Source organism: Mustelus asterias, chromosome 18 (assembly GCF_964213995.1).
Source record: "Mustelus asterias chromosome 18, sMusAst1.hap1.1, whole genome shotgun sequence".
NCBI lineage: Eukaryota > Metazoa > Chordata > Chondrichthyes > Carcharhiniformes > Triakidae > Mustelus > Mustelus asterias.
Genome location: NC_135818.1, coordinates 77,152,087 through 77,169,805, shown reverse-complemented (window position 1 = coordinate 77,169,805; position 17,719 = coordinate 77,152,087). Strand labels below are relative to the sequence as shown.

General features: G+C 39.7%; 1 protein-coding gene across 1 annotated transcript in view; it reads left to right on the top strand.

The window, feature by feature from the left end:
- The window catches only part of dlst (dihydrolipoamide S-succinyltransferase), a 40,958-nt gene extending 24,458 nt beyond the window's left edge, over positions 1 to 16,500 (top strand). Inside the window, exons 11-16 of the mRNA XM_078234334.1 lie at positions 5,651 to 5,781; positions 7,031 to 7,104; positions 7,487 to 7,570; positions 8,812 to 8,979; positions 10,141 to 13,259; positions 15,936 to 16,500. Coding sequence (XP_078090460.1) covers positions 5,651 to 5,781; positions 7,031 to 7,104; positions 7,487 to 7,570; positions 8,812 to 8,979; positions 10,141 to 10,275 — 592 coding nt within the window. The 3' untranslated portion in view covers positions 10,276 to 13,259; positions 15,936 to 16,500. The remainder of the gene's footprint in view (positions 1 to 5,650; positions 5,782 to 7,030; positions 7,105 to 7,486; positions 7,571 to 8,811; positions 8,980 to 10,140; positions 13,260 to 15,935) is intronic.
- Positions 16,501 to 17,719: the final 1,219 nt, after the last annotated feature.

Sequence of the window (17,719 nt, the reverse complement as noted above, 5' to 3'; positions counted from 1 at the left end):
GTAGTAAACCGTGTGGAGGACAATAACAGACTTCAGAGGAATATAATATAGATTGGAGAAATGAGCTGTCAAATGACAGCTGAGGTTTAATGCAGGGAAATTTGAGGTGATGCACTTTGGAATGAAGAAGAAAAAATGGCTGTATAAACTAAATGGTACAATTTGAAGGGGTGTCAGGAACTTGAGATCTTGAAGATTCATGTACACAAAACTTTAAAAGTGAGAAGACAAGATGATAAGGCCATTAAAAATGAGATTGTTGGCTTTACTAATAGAGGTGTAGAGCACAATATCTAGGAAGTTATATTAAACCTTCATAAATTACTGGTTAGCTTGAATGCAGCATTTTGTACAATTCTGGGCACCAAATGTCAGGATGAATGCCAAAATCTTGGAGAGGGTGCAAAGATTTATCCGAATGATACCAAGGATGAGAGACTTCAGTTATGTGGAGGGAACAAAGAACCTGAGATGGTTCTCCTTCATAGTAGAGAACGTTAAAGGGAGATGTCATCGGTGTTCAAGTTATGAAGGTGTTTGAGTAAATGAGGAGAAACTGTTTTCATTTGCAAGAGGATTGGTAACCAGTGAACACAGATTTAAGGAAATTAACAAAGACCAAGAGGGAGATGCAAATTTCCTTTCAGTGAGTTGTAATCTGAAATGTCCAGCCTGAAATGATAGTGGAAACTTTCAATTGGAATTGGATACGAGAGCTTTACAGGGCTATAGGAAAAGAGCAATAGAGTGGAACTAATTGAATAGCTCTTTCAAGGAACTGACAGAAGCGCAGTAGGCAGGATAGCAGCCACCTTTGCTGTATGATTCTGTGATGATCTCAGAAGTAATGAATAAACTGCTGAAGTTGCAGATGACAGCAGATTGGCTGTCCACTTAAGCTGTTGGACTTAAGGGATCATGACTTCCACCAATATAGTTTAGTTGCAGGTGCTATAACATGTTAGATTGTGAGTTGTGCTTTTTGTTGGATTTCTGCACCCCTATCTAAATGCAGCCAGAAGAACTAAGTATGAATAGGTTGGGACTTTATTCCCTGGAGCGTAGAAGATTGAGGGGAGATTTGATAGAGGTGTATAAGATTTTGATGGGTATAGATAGAGTGAATGCAAGCAGGCTTTTTCCGCTGAGGCTAGGGGAGAAAAAAAACAGAGGGCATGGGTTAAGGGTGAAAGGAGAAAAGTTTAAAGGGAATATTAGGGGGGGGCTTCTTCACGCAGAGAGTGGTGGGAGTGTGGAATGAGCTGCCAGATAAAGTGGTAAATGCGGGGTCACTTTTAACATTTAAGAAAAACTTGGACGGGTTCATGGATGAGAGGGGTGTGGAGGGATATGGTCCAAGTGCAGGTCAGTGGGACTAGGCAAAAAATGGTTCGGCACAGACAAGAAGGGCCAAAAGGCCTGTTTCTGAGCTGTAATTTTCTATGGTTCTATGCATACTCCTTTAACTGCACTGCTCTGGAAGAGTCAGTAAGCAAGTGCAGTAGCAACAGCAGAGAGCTCAAAGAAGCAGGAGCTGCAGGCAAACCTGAAGTCTGTGAGTGATGGGTCGGCTCACAAAAAGCTTTGCCCACCTCACAGGTGGATACACAGGTCACCTTCCTGGACCTGTCAACAGAGCAATGCCTCAAGAGATTGAACATGCAGTTGCTGACTCCTGGAAGAAGACCTGGACTGGGGAACCATAGAAGTTTTATTTATTAGTCACAAGTAAGGCTTACATTAACACTGCAATGAAGTTACTGTGAAATTCCCCTAGTAGTCACAGTCTGGCGCCTGTTCGGGTCAATGTACCAAACCAGCACGTCTTTCAGAATGTGAAGTACCCGGAGGAAACTCTCACAGACATGGAGAATGTGCAAACTCCACACAGACAGTGACCCAAGCCAGGAATCGAACCCGGGTCCCTGGCGCTGAGAAGCAGCAGTGCTAACCACTGTGCCACCGTGCTGCCCCTTTCATGCCTTTTCACATGCGTGTCTAATAGTTTGAACTATAGTGCATCTGGATCTTTCCAGATTGCTTGGGGTAACATCTCTGTGGTCTCTCTGTCCATCACCTAGAATTGCAACAGACAGGTCATCATAGATGCTAAGAGTCAGAGGATGCATCACTTGGGACAGATGAAAACTATGAAAGTTAGAGGGCCCTGTTCTTTGCTGCTAAGCGTGACTTTCCCTGAGCATAGGACATGATTGCTTGTACACATGTAGTGACTAGGGTACCTCATGACCAGCCAGGGGCACTAATCAGTAGGCAGGGATTTCATTAATAAATCTGCAACTTGTGTGTGATCATGAGTTTCATGCTAAACTGTGCCCATTGTGCAGTAAGATGGTATTTTTAAGGTATTCCGTTATTCCAATTTCTCCAAATTTGTACAAATAAATCTTGGGTGCCAGCTGTCAGAGCTTGTATGAAATCTGCAAAGGCTGGTGACTTGACCTATTGTTGTAAGGGTCTGGCTGCATCTTCCCTGTTGATGACCATTTAAACCAGAGTTGTTTGAATGAAAATGCCCATGACAGTGTGTCAGTGTCTTAAACGTGCTGGAAGTGGACTCCATCATCCAGAGTGGACAAAGTGTTTGGCATACCTGCCAACACCTTCTGTGTAACTCGTGCATTTTTCTTTTTGTAACTGGGCCTCAGATTTCCACATTGCTCTCGTGTTGAGCTGCCATAGTCCTCCAATGTATCATAGCCTAGGCTATCCCTGAGACCACTATTCACTCCTACTCACTTGAGCTGTGCGACTTGCCAGGTATGAGCTATATTTATGTGTTTTATATGGGTAGCCAGAAGCCCATACGATAAGCTGGCCAGCTTGCTAGTCTTGGGGAAATGAGACTTGCCAGTTAAAATCGACGAGGTCTCAACATCGTTCTCATTTGTGAGTGTGTTGTACCCTATGGGTTTTTCTTAGTGGTCTCACCCTCGGGCTTACATTTTAACTGGGGCATCTATTTTGCATAAATGATCTTTGCACAGTTTCCTTCAGCTAGTTGAGTTGGGCGGCACGGTAGCACAGTGGTCAGCACTGCTGCTTCACAGCTCCAGGGACCTGGGTTCGATTCCCGGCTTGGGTCACTGTCTGTGTGGAGTTTGCACATTCTCCTCGTGTTTGGGTGGGTTTCCTCCAGGTGCTCCGGTTTCCTCCCACAGTCCAAAAATGTGCGGGTTAGGTTGATTGGCCGTGCTAAAAATTGCCCTTAGTGTCCTGAAATGCGTAGGTTAGCGGGATTAGTGGGTAAATATGTAAGGATATGGGGGTAGGGCCTGGGTGGGATTGTGGTCTGTGCAGACTCGATGGGCCGAATGGCCTCTTTCTGTACTGTAGGGTTTCTATGATTCTACGAGTTATAAAGAAAAGTCTGGTGATTAAGACTTGTATAGTTGATTCTCGTACATCCACTGTTTTGTAATTCAATAATTTGCAATTAATTCAGGATTAATTTTCCTGAGACATATTGAAATATAACCTGACAGTGTCACGGTCAAGTTATGGTATAACTATGTTTATATTTACAATTGTTTCTAGATATAAAGTTCTGTCACAAGTTCAAACATTTGATTTCCTATGAGAAGAATTTTTGAGAACAGCGCTCCCCTTTTCTTTTGCTTTGCAATTATGCAATTATGCCTGTTTCTCATTTACAATAGAATATTATTCTATTGTAATACTACAATACTGGCCAATTTGGTGATAGGAACTATGCTAGTGGAACATGAAAGGAAAAGCTTTGGTGAGAAATGAGAAACAAAACTAACCATAAGTGGACCTATAAAGACGTACCTTTTATGGCTAGCAGCTGTCGCCAGAGTAATGTCCATAGGTGGCAAGGTGACAAATATTTGTCTCTAGCAGCTGGAAAGGCTGAAGTACAGTGCAGTTCATTGTATGACAGCTCTGCAGTAAGACACAATTCCGCTTGGGTCAAACAGATGGAAATTATAGTGCCCTGTATGAATTGAAAGCCTTAAGCTGATTTCAGTACTGTGACATAAAAAGTAAGGTAGTTCAAACAATTACAGAAGCCATTCAGATGATAATCAACACAGTACAATGCTATCAAATGCACAGATTTGTACTAAGCTATAAGTATTTTGCATAGAAAATGCTACTCAGCTTCCTCTTCACAAAAGCTTAACATGATATTTAGTGATGGGAGATACGAGGTAAGTAGTCTTATTAGTGTAAGGGTTGAGTTACCTCTAAGTGAACGTTTGTTGAGTGAAATTGAAAGTCATTAATGAAAAATAAGAGCTAATAATAACTGTTTATTAACGTAACTGAAGTGGAGAATGAAGGGAGATGCTATTGTGCTTCTTGTTGAGAACCCTCTAACTTGAAAGCAGACGATGAATGCATGCTTTTCATTGATAGTTGCCTACTTCAAATTAATACTATGACAAATGGCACAAATAAAAATAAAATAATTGTGCAATACTTAAACCAGAAACAATTTAGCATCATGTAAAGAACTGGAGAGGTTCAAGTAGGAAGTAAAACTTGAAAACAGAAAAGACTTTTTATGTGATACTTTTCAAAGCTTAAAGCTCTATATATTCTACACGTTTGGTTATCTCTACTTGTACATAATCCACATAACCCTCAATCCTGTTCCTAAGCAGATGTGCATATCTTTAATGCTGTTAATCATTATGGGAGCTGGTTCTACTAATCTACAATTTCCACGGGATTGGAGACGAGGAAATGCCTTTGAATCTTGAACCTTACTGATTCATTACTTGTACACAGGCTAAATTAAGTAATCTTACTGCAATGTTGTCTGCACACAATAATATATAACATTTTTCTCCATTATCATTTATTTAATGAAAACAAGTACAATTCTGAAGGAATATATTGCAAGAAATACCCAGCAGATAGCAAAAGTGGAGAGAATGAATAAGTAACTTTCAGGCCACATATATTTAGGACTGACTATTGCAATAATCCACTCAATATGAAATGAGCATTATCACAAGGCTAACCACTACTGGGATATATCTCAAGAGCATTTAATTGAAATGTCAAATACAAGTTATTCTAACTTTGTGCAATCATTAGTGGAGCTACATTTGCAATGTGCAGCATTGGACACCTTTCAAAACCACCATTGGTAATTTAGGGGTGTAAAAATGTTGACTTAACTCTATCTTCCCAGATTCTGACTGCCTGTTTTCTGCTTTAAAGGTGCAATGTAAATGCAAGTTTTGTTCTAATGTGATTGTTACCAGCAATGACAATGTTTTGCATTTGTTCAATTCTCAGAGCATATTCTCATTACTCTGCTGAAATCAACCTGGTCATTATTCTCAGCTATCAATCTCACTTCTCATAATTTTTTGTTTGAAGTACATGCCTCCATTTCCAATTAAACCCTCTATTTCATATGTTTTCGTGTGCTATTTAGGAGGACCCAGCAATTGGGTTTTTGTTTAAGAAAATATGGAAATAAAGAAAGTTGAATTTGAACTTGTGATTGACTATTGAATCTTATAAACCTTGTCACAAGTTGTGCATTCAAATCCACCTGCTGAAATACTGTAGCACTGTGCAGTTTTCCTTAAGAAATCCCTGTGCTCTCTGCAAAGACTATTGATTTTTTTTGTCCTTTCACTTGCAGCAACATCCAGGAAATGCGAACTCTACATAAAGAAACCTTCCTCAAGAAGCACAACATGAAGCTTGGTTTCATGTCTGCATTTGTCAAAGCATCCAGTTTTGCACTGCAGAATCAGCCAGTGGTAAATGCTGGTAAGTAAAAACCAAGGATAAATCCAAAGTCCTGCCAATAGCTACTTGAGTGGAAAACAGTATTTCAAATTTACTTTCCTAGACCCAGAGATTGGTGAAGGATGGGTCATTGAATATGTTCAAGACTGAGTTCGATTTTTGATCTCCAAGGGAGCCGAGAGTTACAGGGACAGGCAGAAAAATGAAGTTAAGCCCATAAATTTGCTATGATCTCATTGAATAGTGAAGTAAGCTTGAGGTGTCAAATTGCCTACTCTTCCCATTTCTTAAGTGTTCATATTTCAAGAGTAATACAGTGATGGTTTTTTTAAAAAGGGTCTGCGTAGAGATGAATGGGGTGGTGATTTCAAGAATAAATTAAAATGAGTATTTCAGTGATCCTTAGTGGGTGGAGTTTTAACAGTGTTGATAACCATTTTTTGTTTCCATATTTGCTCAACAGATTATTAGCTAATAGTTTTGCAATTGTTTTAATTTTTTCAAATGTGTTTTTTATTTGTTTTAAGATTAAATGACCCAATTTGAAAAATGTTAGTCTTGTAAATATGAAATAAATTGGTCTTTAAGAAAAGCTGCCAGGATTCAACAATGGGAAATCTTTTAATGAATGTAAACACGAGTGATTTATCCCTGTATGGTGGGACGGCCACCATAAAATAATTCAATTTATTGAAGAAAATTAAAATCTAACGTGATTGAACCACTACTTTGTAGCAGAGTATTTTTGTCATTTCTCTCCATATTCTTTACATAAAGTAAAATAACAATATCTATGGTCTTTGTTTTCTAAAGCAAAATTAAATCGAGATGTTACTATTTTTAATAAAATCAAAATCTACCTTACTGTTCGCTTGAATCTCTCCAGGAATTGTTAAATTAAGTGCTGTTCATAAGTTAAAAGTGGTGTAACATGTTGCTAGGCCTTCTCTTAACCGAGAAATTGCAGGGTGAAAAATGGGCAGTGTTGTTTCAAGACATGTTGCTCCTTCACCTGGGAAGTGACACAGAGGAACTTAATTTTAAAGCAAAAGACTAGGAAAGCAGAGAAATAACAAAAATTCCATAAAGAGAATGCATTTGGAAAAAGGGCATTAGTAGTCGCTGCAACTTGGGCTTGAAATATTTAGACTGTACTGTGCAATAGGATGCCTTGTCCATAACACTTGATTCTACTGCAATGTTACGACATTATTTTTGAATTCAATCACTAGTGCAGCCTGCCAGTGATTTAATTTGTTTTTCTGTCCAGTTATCGATGATACAACCAAAGAAATGGTCTACCGAGATTATATAGATATCAGCGTAGCTGTTGCGACACCGAAGGTCAGTATTGTGCAATATTTATTGGTGGTAACTGGTATCTTATTTTTTTTCCATCCTTCATGGGATGTGGGCTTCACTGGCTGCAGTTATTGTCTAAGGTGATGATGACCTGTCTTGAGCTGCTGCAGTCCATGTGATGAAGGTGCGCCCCTAGTGCTGTTAATTTGGGAGTTCCAGAATTTTGACCAAGCTACGGTGAAGGGACAGCAATTTTTTTCAAGTTGGGATAGTGTGCAACTTGGTAGTGGTTGACAGGTTAGAAAATATATTTTCTCTGATTTCTATGCATTCTCTAAGTCTCCGCTTTGAAGCAGCTTTGGCACGTTTAGTACATTAAAGCCATTATATAAAAGCAAGATGATCATTTTATTTTCTTCCACAGGGCCTGGTTGTCCCCGTAATCCGAAATGTTGAAACAATGAACTATGCTGACATTGAGAAAGCAATCAATGAGCTAGGAGAGAAGGTACTTCCTGGTGTTAGTTATGATTGTTTAAGGTTTTGGTTCCTCAGTGTTAATTACTTGTTGGTTTGAGCTGTGACTCTCTGTAAGGCTGCTCTTTTAAGCACTGTTACAACAGTGCCCAACTTGCTTCAGTACAGATGGTGCATTAATATTTTGGGCATTGTGTGTCCATGTTTCTGGATTGGAACAGACAAATCAAAGCCTTGTAGCAAGGCCAGTAGATTAATTATTACAGAATTGAATGTAATTCCATGGGAGCAAACTACTTTTTACGTAATGGAAATGAGACTTGAATGGAAAATTAGTATATGCAAAGTTTGTATACAAGGACAGAAAATAAGGACTAAACTTTGTATTGTCCTTAGGAGAAGAGTCATTTCATCATTAGAGCACAGAAGCACATTTGGCCAATTAAGTCGATGCCTGCTCTATTTACAGCAAACCAATCAGCCCTGTTCTAACCCCTAGCTCTGTTAAGTTTATTTTGCTCAAATGCCCACCCAATTTCATTTCAAAATCCGCTTCCTCCACCTTCCTGGGTAGTCAGTTCTAGGTGATTGTCATTTGCTGCCTAAAACAGATTTTCTGCACATTTCACCCTACATCACTTGCCCAAAACCCTATGCTATTGAACTTGAGACCTTGTAAGATTAACTGATGGGCACAGCTTTTCTTTATCTTATCTAAACCTATCATAATCTTATGCATCACAATCAAATCAACCCTCAATCTCTTTTGCTCCAAAGAGAACAAGCCCAGCTTCTCCATCCTAACCTTGTAGCTAAAATGCCTCATCTATGGAACCATTCTGGTAAATCTCTTATGCATTCCCTCGGGGACCCTTGCATCCTTTCTAACAACAGAACTGGAAGCAGTACTCTAGTTGTGGTCTAATCAGGGGCTTTATACAGGTTCAGCATAAATCTCCCTGCTTTTGGGCTCAAAACTTTATTAATGAAGTCCACATGCTTTGCCAACTGTTGTCTCAACATGCCACTGCCTACAAAGATCTATATACATGGTTCCACCCCCCCAGGTCCCTTTGTCTCTGTACACATTTTTAGTAGAGTGATATTTAGTCTGTATTGTCACTTCCTATTCCTTTTGTCAAAGTACATTATCTCCCATTTTGTGTGAAGGTATAGGATGGAAAAATCTAAGATGTAGCTGTATTAACATGAGAAACGAAATTGAGACACTTGGAGGACATAACACGTTCTTGCTGAATTGTCTTTCTGTAGGCCCGTAAGAATGAATTAGCTATAGAAGACATGGATGGAGGTACTTTCACCATCAGTAACGGAGGGGTGTTTGGCTCAATGTTTGGGACACCTATTATCAATCCACCCCAGTCTGCCATCCTTGGCATGCACGGTATCTTTGATAGACCCGTTGCAGTCAAGGGCCAGGTGAGTCTTGTTTTGTTTCCAGGTTTGTTGTCCCTGTTGTAAGTATTGTGCCTTTTCTTTGTGACAGAATAGATTACAGCTCGCTATCAGCGGTGTGATGTACACTTAGAACATTTTAATATTTTCTTGCATTAGATTTGTCTCATTTCCTCACACCTTTAAGTTGCAGTGCTGTAATTTTCTGACTGCGGAGAGATCCCGTAGCTTTGATATCTGCTAGCGTGACGTGGAGAGAATTAGTGAGCACATTACTTTCAAGCTAGGCTTAGACTCCCACTTGACTAACTATTTACAGGAATTGTACAAGTAGAACTGAAAAACATAACCTTTTGTACAAAAAAACCACACAGTTGTATAAATCTGTTGGAAAAATCAGTCCCACGAGCAGAAATTCTCTTTGACCATTAGTTTTGTTTAGGGAACTGATCTTTCTTCTGCCTTCATCACTATGACAGATTTGTAATATGTAGGGAAAAAAATATTCTCCCACTATTCTCCCTTGGCACATTTAGTGATGTTGAAGTAAGGCTTTTCACAATTCAGCCCATTTTGGAAGCTGTAACTCAAGCTAATAAACACATGAGAAATGTGTCATATTTGTGGCCTGTTAATCAAGTTAAACTGCAAGAAGTTTGCATGAAATTTGTTAAAAATGACTTCAGATATTACTGTTAAGAGCTACATTCCTAACACTCTCCTCATTTTGTTGTTCTTTAACAGTTTCCAGTTTTGCTGGAGTGAAGGTTGAATTCATTTTAGAAATTTACATCTGCATTAGTAGCAATTTGAAGAGGTTGCATTACATTGGGGCAGCTGGCAGGCCTGTGCTAGATTGTAGAAACATTGCCTTATCCTGGTGTAGTAAGTTGTCCTATGTTGGTACTGGTGGTAACTGCAGAAGCATTGCCTTGCATTATTAATCTTTTGATGACCAGTGAGCAAGTTATCCTGTGATGGTGATGGGCTTGTATCAGCTGGATTCAAATTTTTTTTTGTGTTAGTGATGTACCTTTGTTGGCTGGGTGAGTGCATTGCCCTGTTTTTGAAGGTGGGCTTGTGATACATAATACATCGAATTAACTGGTGGCATAAAATTCCCATTTAAAGGGACAGCCTGTCTCCACTTTCAGCACGTCATGCATGTTTCCCCTCTTATTGCAGGTTGTGATCCGTCCCATGATGTATGTGGCCCTAACCTACGACCACCGCTTGATCGATGGCAGAGAAGCTGTACTTTTCCTCCGAAAAATTAAAGCTGCAGTCGAAGATCCCCGTGTGCTGCTACTTGACATTTAAACGCTAATAGTTATTTTAAATACCCAACGCACCATATTCATTTTCACATATTAAATGTTTGTTAAACCTTTTTTGATGTTTAAAATTATAAATGAATGTTCTGTGGACAGATTGCAATTCTGTAGGAATAGTAGGAATGATTTATGATGGAACGATATTGCATGTCAGAGACTTTACAGCTAATTCATATTTTGAGTGAACATACTAACGTTGCTGAGTCATCACTGGTCATTATTTTGCTGAGGGAAGCAACTTCATAATTTGGATTTAAACAAGCATAAAACTGGGAGTTACGCTGAAAGAAATCTCAAACATTGCCTGGTGCTGGAGCTGGAAATGTTAGGATTGTTCATCTGTGATTGCTGCTGAGGCAAGTAGGGAAACATGTAACAGATGCTGTTCTTAATTGGGGAGTGCTTCACAATTGTGGAGCAGGGATGAAATATTTGATTGCACACCATTTACAATTTTTATCCTGATCACAAAACTGCACTGTCCGAAAGGAGAATACTGCAGCAATGTTATTTCCCATCCACTCAAAGTACAGGTAGAAAGTAAATGCATTGTTTTTTTAAATAGTTCTGGGACCTTTTTTTTGCATAAATGTTGCAGTTTCTTCAGCAGAATCACTTAAATTATAATGATGTGAGAGTATTTGATCTTAACTTCCCATGGTTTCCGGTGACTATAGTAGCAGGCTTCATGTTGGCAGCATTGACATGTATTCCTGGAATTTATTTTTGTTGTCAAAGCTTGTATTCTTTTGCAGTTAAATAAGTTCAGAAAATGTTGTGGATAATGAAGGTAGACAATGCGGTACTGCATCTCGAAAGCTAGAGGCAAACCTTCATCTCCCAAAACTAATTGAGAGTTCAGGCAGTCTGAATTGCAAAGTTATTTCCATGATTCATAAATCTAGAAATGTATAGTTTGTTGGTTTAGGTAGGTCACTGTTGCTTCAAGCCTTGGGCATAAATTTGCTATATGAAAATGCTGTGTTTACACCTCCAGTAAGCCTATTTAGAATTTTCCTATTGCTACACCCTGTACCAGATTCCCTGCTTTTTCATACACTCCTCCCTTCATCACCCCTCTTTCCAAACTGCTCAACTAAAATTAGGGACTTCAGAGCCCCTTTGCATCAGGGACATGAGTCCCTATGCGTTATCCTGCTATGCAGCATGATGTTAGTCCAGTTCTCCAAGCATTGCACTATGGGACCAGGCCACTACTTAGTTGGGTGAAAATAAAGCAGTATCTTTCAAACCAAACACTACTTCCTCCACCTTGGAATTACTTCCTGCCCTCAGAATTAAGCTGGATTTACAGATTAATAAATATGCACAACTTTTTCATCCTGTACAAGTGTCCAGGTCTACAGACAGTATTAGGATTAGTACGAAAATAGGGTTGGGAAACGTATTCACCAAGTCCGGTATTATTTGAACAAACAATTTTGCTATACAGAAATATTCCTACAGCTCTCGCTGAACTGAGATTTTTTTAAAGTGGTGATTGGTGATTAGCTGTAAACTACTACCTGACATGCAATGTTCTTCTCACGTAGATGGATTATATTTGTACAAATTGATGAAGTAGTTGGAAGTCAGTTCTGAAATATAAATAAGGGCAACAATCTTCTCTTCCTACAGAAAGGTACTCGGCAGTCAGGGATTTGTCAGTCTTGCACTGTGGTCGTAAGTATACAGTACATGTAAAGATTGAAAATGACAGGCTGGGTGGGAGGAATTGACACCTGGGAGTTATATTTGATGGTGGGAATGCTGGTGGAAGAAGGTGTAGTGCTGGGAGAAAGTTAGCATTAAATTTGAGCTTACAAGGTAAGCATGTCCTCTTTGTCATTACTAATGTTAACTGAAAACGATCTATATCCCCAGCTGTCATTCTTTTTCTTCATGAGCACAAATGTACACAATTACAGAAATGCTGCTCCCACAGATTCACACAGACTTGCACATAATCAATATTACTTCCCTCAAGCTACCCAACTTCTAAATATTGATACATGGTTTGGGCCATGTTTTTACTTGTGACACAATCTAATCTGTTGCAGTCATGGCCATGGGAGATGGTTAGATGTATGTGTGCTTTTTAAAAAAAAAATTACCTGCACCGCAGTGCGGTCACTGGGAGGAAGAAAGTCAACCTGTGAGTGAGAAATAGATCTGTTAACCAAAAAAGTGCAAAAAATTAATTACGTGAGTTATTGAGGGCTTGCTGCCATGCAAACTCAATCTTTTATGTGCCAGCTGGATGCACTGACGTGCTGGTTTATACTTAATTGTACTGTTTGATCCTCTCCCAGTTGGTGCTTTTTCTGATGTGACTTTCATGATACTTGGGATGTTTAGTGTTGACTTGCGCCACTGTCAGTTATTAAAATTCCAAAGAGATCAACATTTGAGCAGTAATGAGACAGTAAGTTGGAATGATGCAAAGGAGAAATTGCTATGTAATGGTTATATTAAAAACAAAAATAAATGTATGTAACTGTTCAAATTCTCTTGTAGTTGCTTTAGGGGCATGGGAACAACGAACCATTCAAAATAGGTGGTGGGAGAGGATCCCTTTTTTGCTTGTCACCCTTCATTCTTTCTACTACTTAGAAGTCCTATGTGGTGTTTACATGAGCTTGAATTCTGTGGTTGTTCTATATTAAACAATGTCCTTAATTTTCTTTTTGGGGGGGGGTGATCTATTAGGTGCAGTTATGCCGTGTGCCATGGTTCTGCTACATGCCTGTTTGAATCTTCTAGAAAAGAACTGGTTAGTGCCAATTGAAGGGTTTCTGGATCAGCCTGGTAAGCGGAAGAACTCCCCATTTCTCATCCCTTGTAAGGCGAACATAGTGGGGCAGCACTCTCCCAAAAAGAGGTCCCAGTTCTTAGCAGTTTGTGCATCTGATGTATTGCTGAAGGTCAGGAGGCCAACAGATGAAACTTTACTGGCTGCACATGGGCATTGTAAGTAAATGGATGTGTCTAGGAGATACATATAGTGAAATCTGATTTTAGTGACTTGAGGAAAAAGTGCTTTTTCTGCAGGCTTCCCAGCTCTCCCTCTCCTCCTAATATTCTTGTGCTAACGACCTTGTAAATCACTAAACCATACAGACCTGAAGCTTCTAATTGTGCTCTCTTAAATTATCTAATCTCAGCTGGTAAGCAGGGAGTACTACATTTGGCCTCAATGCTGTTAGCTAGGGAGTGGGGAAAAAAGGCCAGTTTAAAGTTCTTTTTGATCTGTATTTATAGTATTGATGAAATACAGCACAGCAACCAGTCATACTGGCATTCCAAGCTCTGCTTTTGAAAGTGTACCCACAGAGAACAGCTGCACTTGATTTTGGCCACCCTTTGCTGTAAGTTGGACAGCTGAGACATGGACACTTGGCTGTGACACTGGAGGTCAAGAGAGGAGAAAACTGGTTACTGTTCTCTCCTTTCCAGCTTGAATTGTACAAAGTGTCTTTGCAGTAGCAAAAACAGTAATTTTCCTTTCTCCCACAATCTTTTCATACGTGAATGTATGCTTGGCATTTTGCACATATGGTCTGGTACGCTAGATTTATACGCAAATCCTTAAGAACAGTGTGTTCTTGCAACAAGGTGCTCGAGTCTGATTCATCCAGCTTACATTGAGACAGTGTGTTAAATACAATCAAAAATGTGCTCTGATTAAGGGCTGCAATGTGAACCTGCCTTCCTCTCACTTGCCTGGATGGTGCAGGGTTTTCTGGATTTCAAATTTTCAGCATTCATGTGTTTACACACTTGTTTATTTAGTCTTCAGTTCAGCTGATGTTACATTTCATACCTTGGTGGTAGGGTACGTTAGTCAAAAGTTAATTTACCCACCTCCACTGCCCTCCTATCCTGCGCCCCCCCCCCCCCCCCCCCCGCGGAAGATGTCTGAGGGAAGCTAACTCCAAGCAATTGCTTAACGGTGTAAACTTAGACTGGAATTACACCAACACCCATGTGGTACTGAAAATTAATTCTTCGGGTGAAATAAATGGTGAATTTATCTTGCATTGGAACCTCCAGCAACTAACTTGTTTTCATGGAATTTTTCTAAAGTTACTATGATTAACCCTCAGGAATCCTGTGCTTTAATACACCAGTCTGAGTCACAACCTTTTTGCAAGGTGACACTGAACTATGGCAAAACTTCAGAAGCAAAAAGTTTCTTCCTTAACCCACTGCACCCAAGCCCTCGTTCCCTCCCCCCCCCCCCCCCAACACCAGCAAAAACATGTCAAGTGCACGCAGCTGTGATGATGAACTGAACCATTTTTAAAAAATGACAAGGTATTCAAATGAATCCTTTTGTCTTGTCGCTAGGGTCCACACTGCTTCACACACACAATGAATTGGCAGATAAAGAAAGAGTCGCCATTCATTAGGCCCAATATAGAGATGAATGCTCAATCTGCATAAGAATAGTAGTTCTGATATGGACATGTGGAATGAACAATATGTTTTTAGCTATTTCAATTCCAGCCTCTTCAGGTTCCATTAGCAAGGGGGTGGTAATTAATGTGGTTGTTGCTGCTTAAGGTGTTTTTGATACTAATTATTTATTTATACATCTGCGTTCTTTCAGAATTTGGCACCAAGGTGGAATATTGCATAACCCATTTCTTTTTAAAAAGAAACAACCTAATAATTCTGTTTTCATGTGCACTTCTGTAGAAAGTATCTGGTTCTGTTCCTGCCAAATAGAAGATGCAAAACAATAGCAGTGAAATTGTTTGCAGTTAGTGCTAAAACCTGGCATTATGCAAAGTTTAATTTTGTTGCAACAAGGTGAACAGAGGCCTTTCATCTCTTTTAATCCAGATGAGAATCCATCCACAGCAAACAAGATAAAGGTCTTGCTTTGCCAAAGTGATACAATGATCCTTCATCTCTCAGAATGGGCTTGGGGCACTGATCCTTAATCTCTCAGATCTAAAAATGGAATGAAGGTCTCTGTTTGATTAGATGGTACATTGGGTTTTGGGGATATTGTCCTTTCATCTCAAACCTGGAATTCAGATCATTTAATTTCAGACAGATGGTCTCTTTCTGATGGTGGCGGGGGGGGGGGGGGGGGGAGTCTGGTGGCACAATGCTGTTCTCATGGCATCTTGGTTCACCAATGCAAAGGGAAGAGTTCAGATTCCAAATCAAATGCAAACTTTCTTGTAATTAGTTAAGATAGTCAGTAATGTGAAATCACCCATGCATTGTTTTGCTGTTGACTGCACAATGCTAGAGGAGAAGGAGAATGGAAAACAAATTGGAAAAGTTGTGCATCAAAAGTGCTCAGAGTTTGGTGGAAAATAAACTTAAGACCTTGAAAGATTCCAGAAATTCTACTTACTTATTCTTGCATGGGCTGTGGACACTTCAGCAAGACCAAGATTTTTGTTCATCTCTTTTCCTTGAGTGGTTTGCAAGGCCATTTGAGGGCAATTGGAAATAACCACATTGCTGTATGTTTGGGTGTAGGCCAGAGCAGGTAAGGTGGGCAGATGGGTTTTTACAACAATTGATAGTTAACTAACTTTCAATTCCAGATTTTTAAAACTGTTGAATTTAAATTTCACCAGCTGCTGTGAATGATATAAAGGCCATCTTCATTTCATTAGGCAGGCCTGACCACTGGAGTCTCCTGGGAGAAAGAACCCTGCAACTTCCTTTCAAATTCTTAATGGTTAGGACATTAACAATCTCAGGAACCCGGACAAAGGAATATACATCCTTTATCAAATCCAAAGTGAAGAGGTAGGACTCACATGGCATCTCTCCCCACGCCAGCTGGAGGAACCTGCAATATTGTCTTGTTGAGCTGCAACGGTCAGTTTGCTATCTTGCATCTAGTAAATAACAGCTCAGGAAATGACTGTCCAGGTTGCTGTCATCTGCATTGTTTCAACTGGGACTTCAGAACGTCTCATTGTGGATTCTGCATCAGAAAAGGGAATCATCAGTTTATCAGTAGCCCTCTGAAGGCCAACAGTATTAGACTTTGATTCTGGACAACATAAAACAATAGTTTGTTTTGTACTCTTTGCCCTGTAGATCATTCTCAAACCCATTGTATGAATGCACTGGGGGCTGTGTACAGTGCATGTGTGTATGGGTATATAATTGTGCAAATGTCTGGTATTTGGTGTAGATGTATGATTTAGTAAAGCTAAAGCAAGTCTGCATATCCTGTATGTGTATTCCTCAATTAAATCTAATCAGTAGCAGGAATAAGGACATCAGAAGAGTTTTGGGATTCAGTCCTGATAGACCTTTAGAAAATACATCGTCTTATCTGATCAATGTTGACAGGCAACTTCAAACCTATAACCTAGGCATAAGTAATTGGTAGACAAATTAGAGGGGAGTTGAGAAATTCTTTCACCCTAAGGGTTTGAGGCTCTGAAACTCATGTTGCTACGTTTTAACCACTTAACATTTTAATTTACCTGGTATTGTAACAAACATAAGATAGGAGGAAGCCATTTGGCCCATCAAGCCTGCTCTGCCATTCATTATAATGGCTGATCGTCCAACTCAATAGCCTAATCCTGCTTTCTCCCCAGTAACCTTTGATCCCATTCGCCCCATGTGCTATATCTAGCCACCTCTTGAATATATTTAATGTTTTGGCATCAACTACTTCCTGTGGTAATGAATTCCACAGGCTCACCAGTCTTTGGGTGAAGAAATGTCATCTCATCTCTGTCCTAAATGGTCTACCCCAAATCCTCAGACTGTGACTCCTGGGGAATGAACCAGGGACCTTTAGATATTCAGTCTGACACATTTTAGATTTACAAAGGAGTTGCACACAAGCAAGTTTTTCTCCCAACAGGTACTATATCTTTTTGCATCCAATGTCAGCAACATCTAATCTCTGCAACATTAACCCCCACAGCTTTGGAGCAAGTCAACTGCATTATTGAGTAAAGCTCCAATCATGCACCTGAACCAAATCAGTAACAGTGTGACTCTGTATAGTGCCTTCAATGTAGTAAGACATCCTGAAATACTTCACTGCTATAATAAACAAAAGTTGACTCTAACCCACAAAAGCTTGGTCCAAGAGGTGGCTATTAAAGAGTATCTGACAAAGTGACTGTAATCAGTGACACTTCCATTTTTATGATGTGGAGATGCCAGCATTGGACTGGGGTGGGCACAGTAAGAAGTCTCACAATACCAGGTTAAAGTCCAACAGATTTATTTGGAATCACGAGCTTGAAGGAGCAGCGCTGCTTCCCTTTTTAGGCCCAGTTGTTATGATGCTCAGGGTGAGATCATATAATTTGGTTCCAATTTGTACAGAACCGTAGCTAATTTATATGTTGCAAACTCAATGAAAATTTGAGATTTATCCAGATTTAATGTTGAATATCTACATCCAGCAGGAGATGTGCAGTATG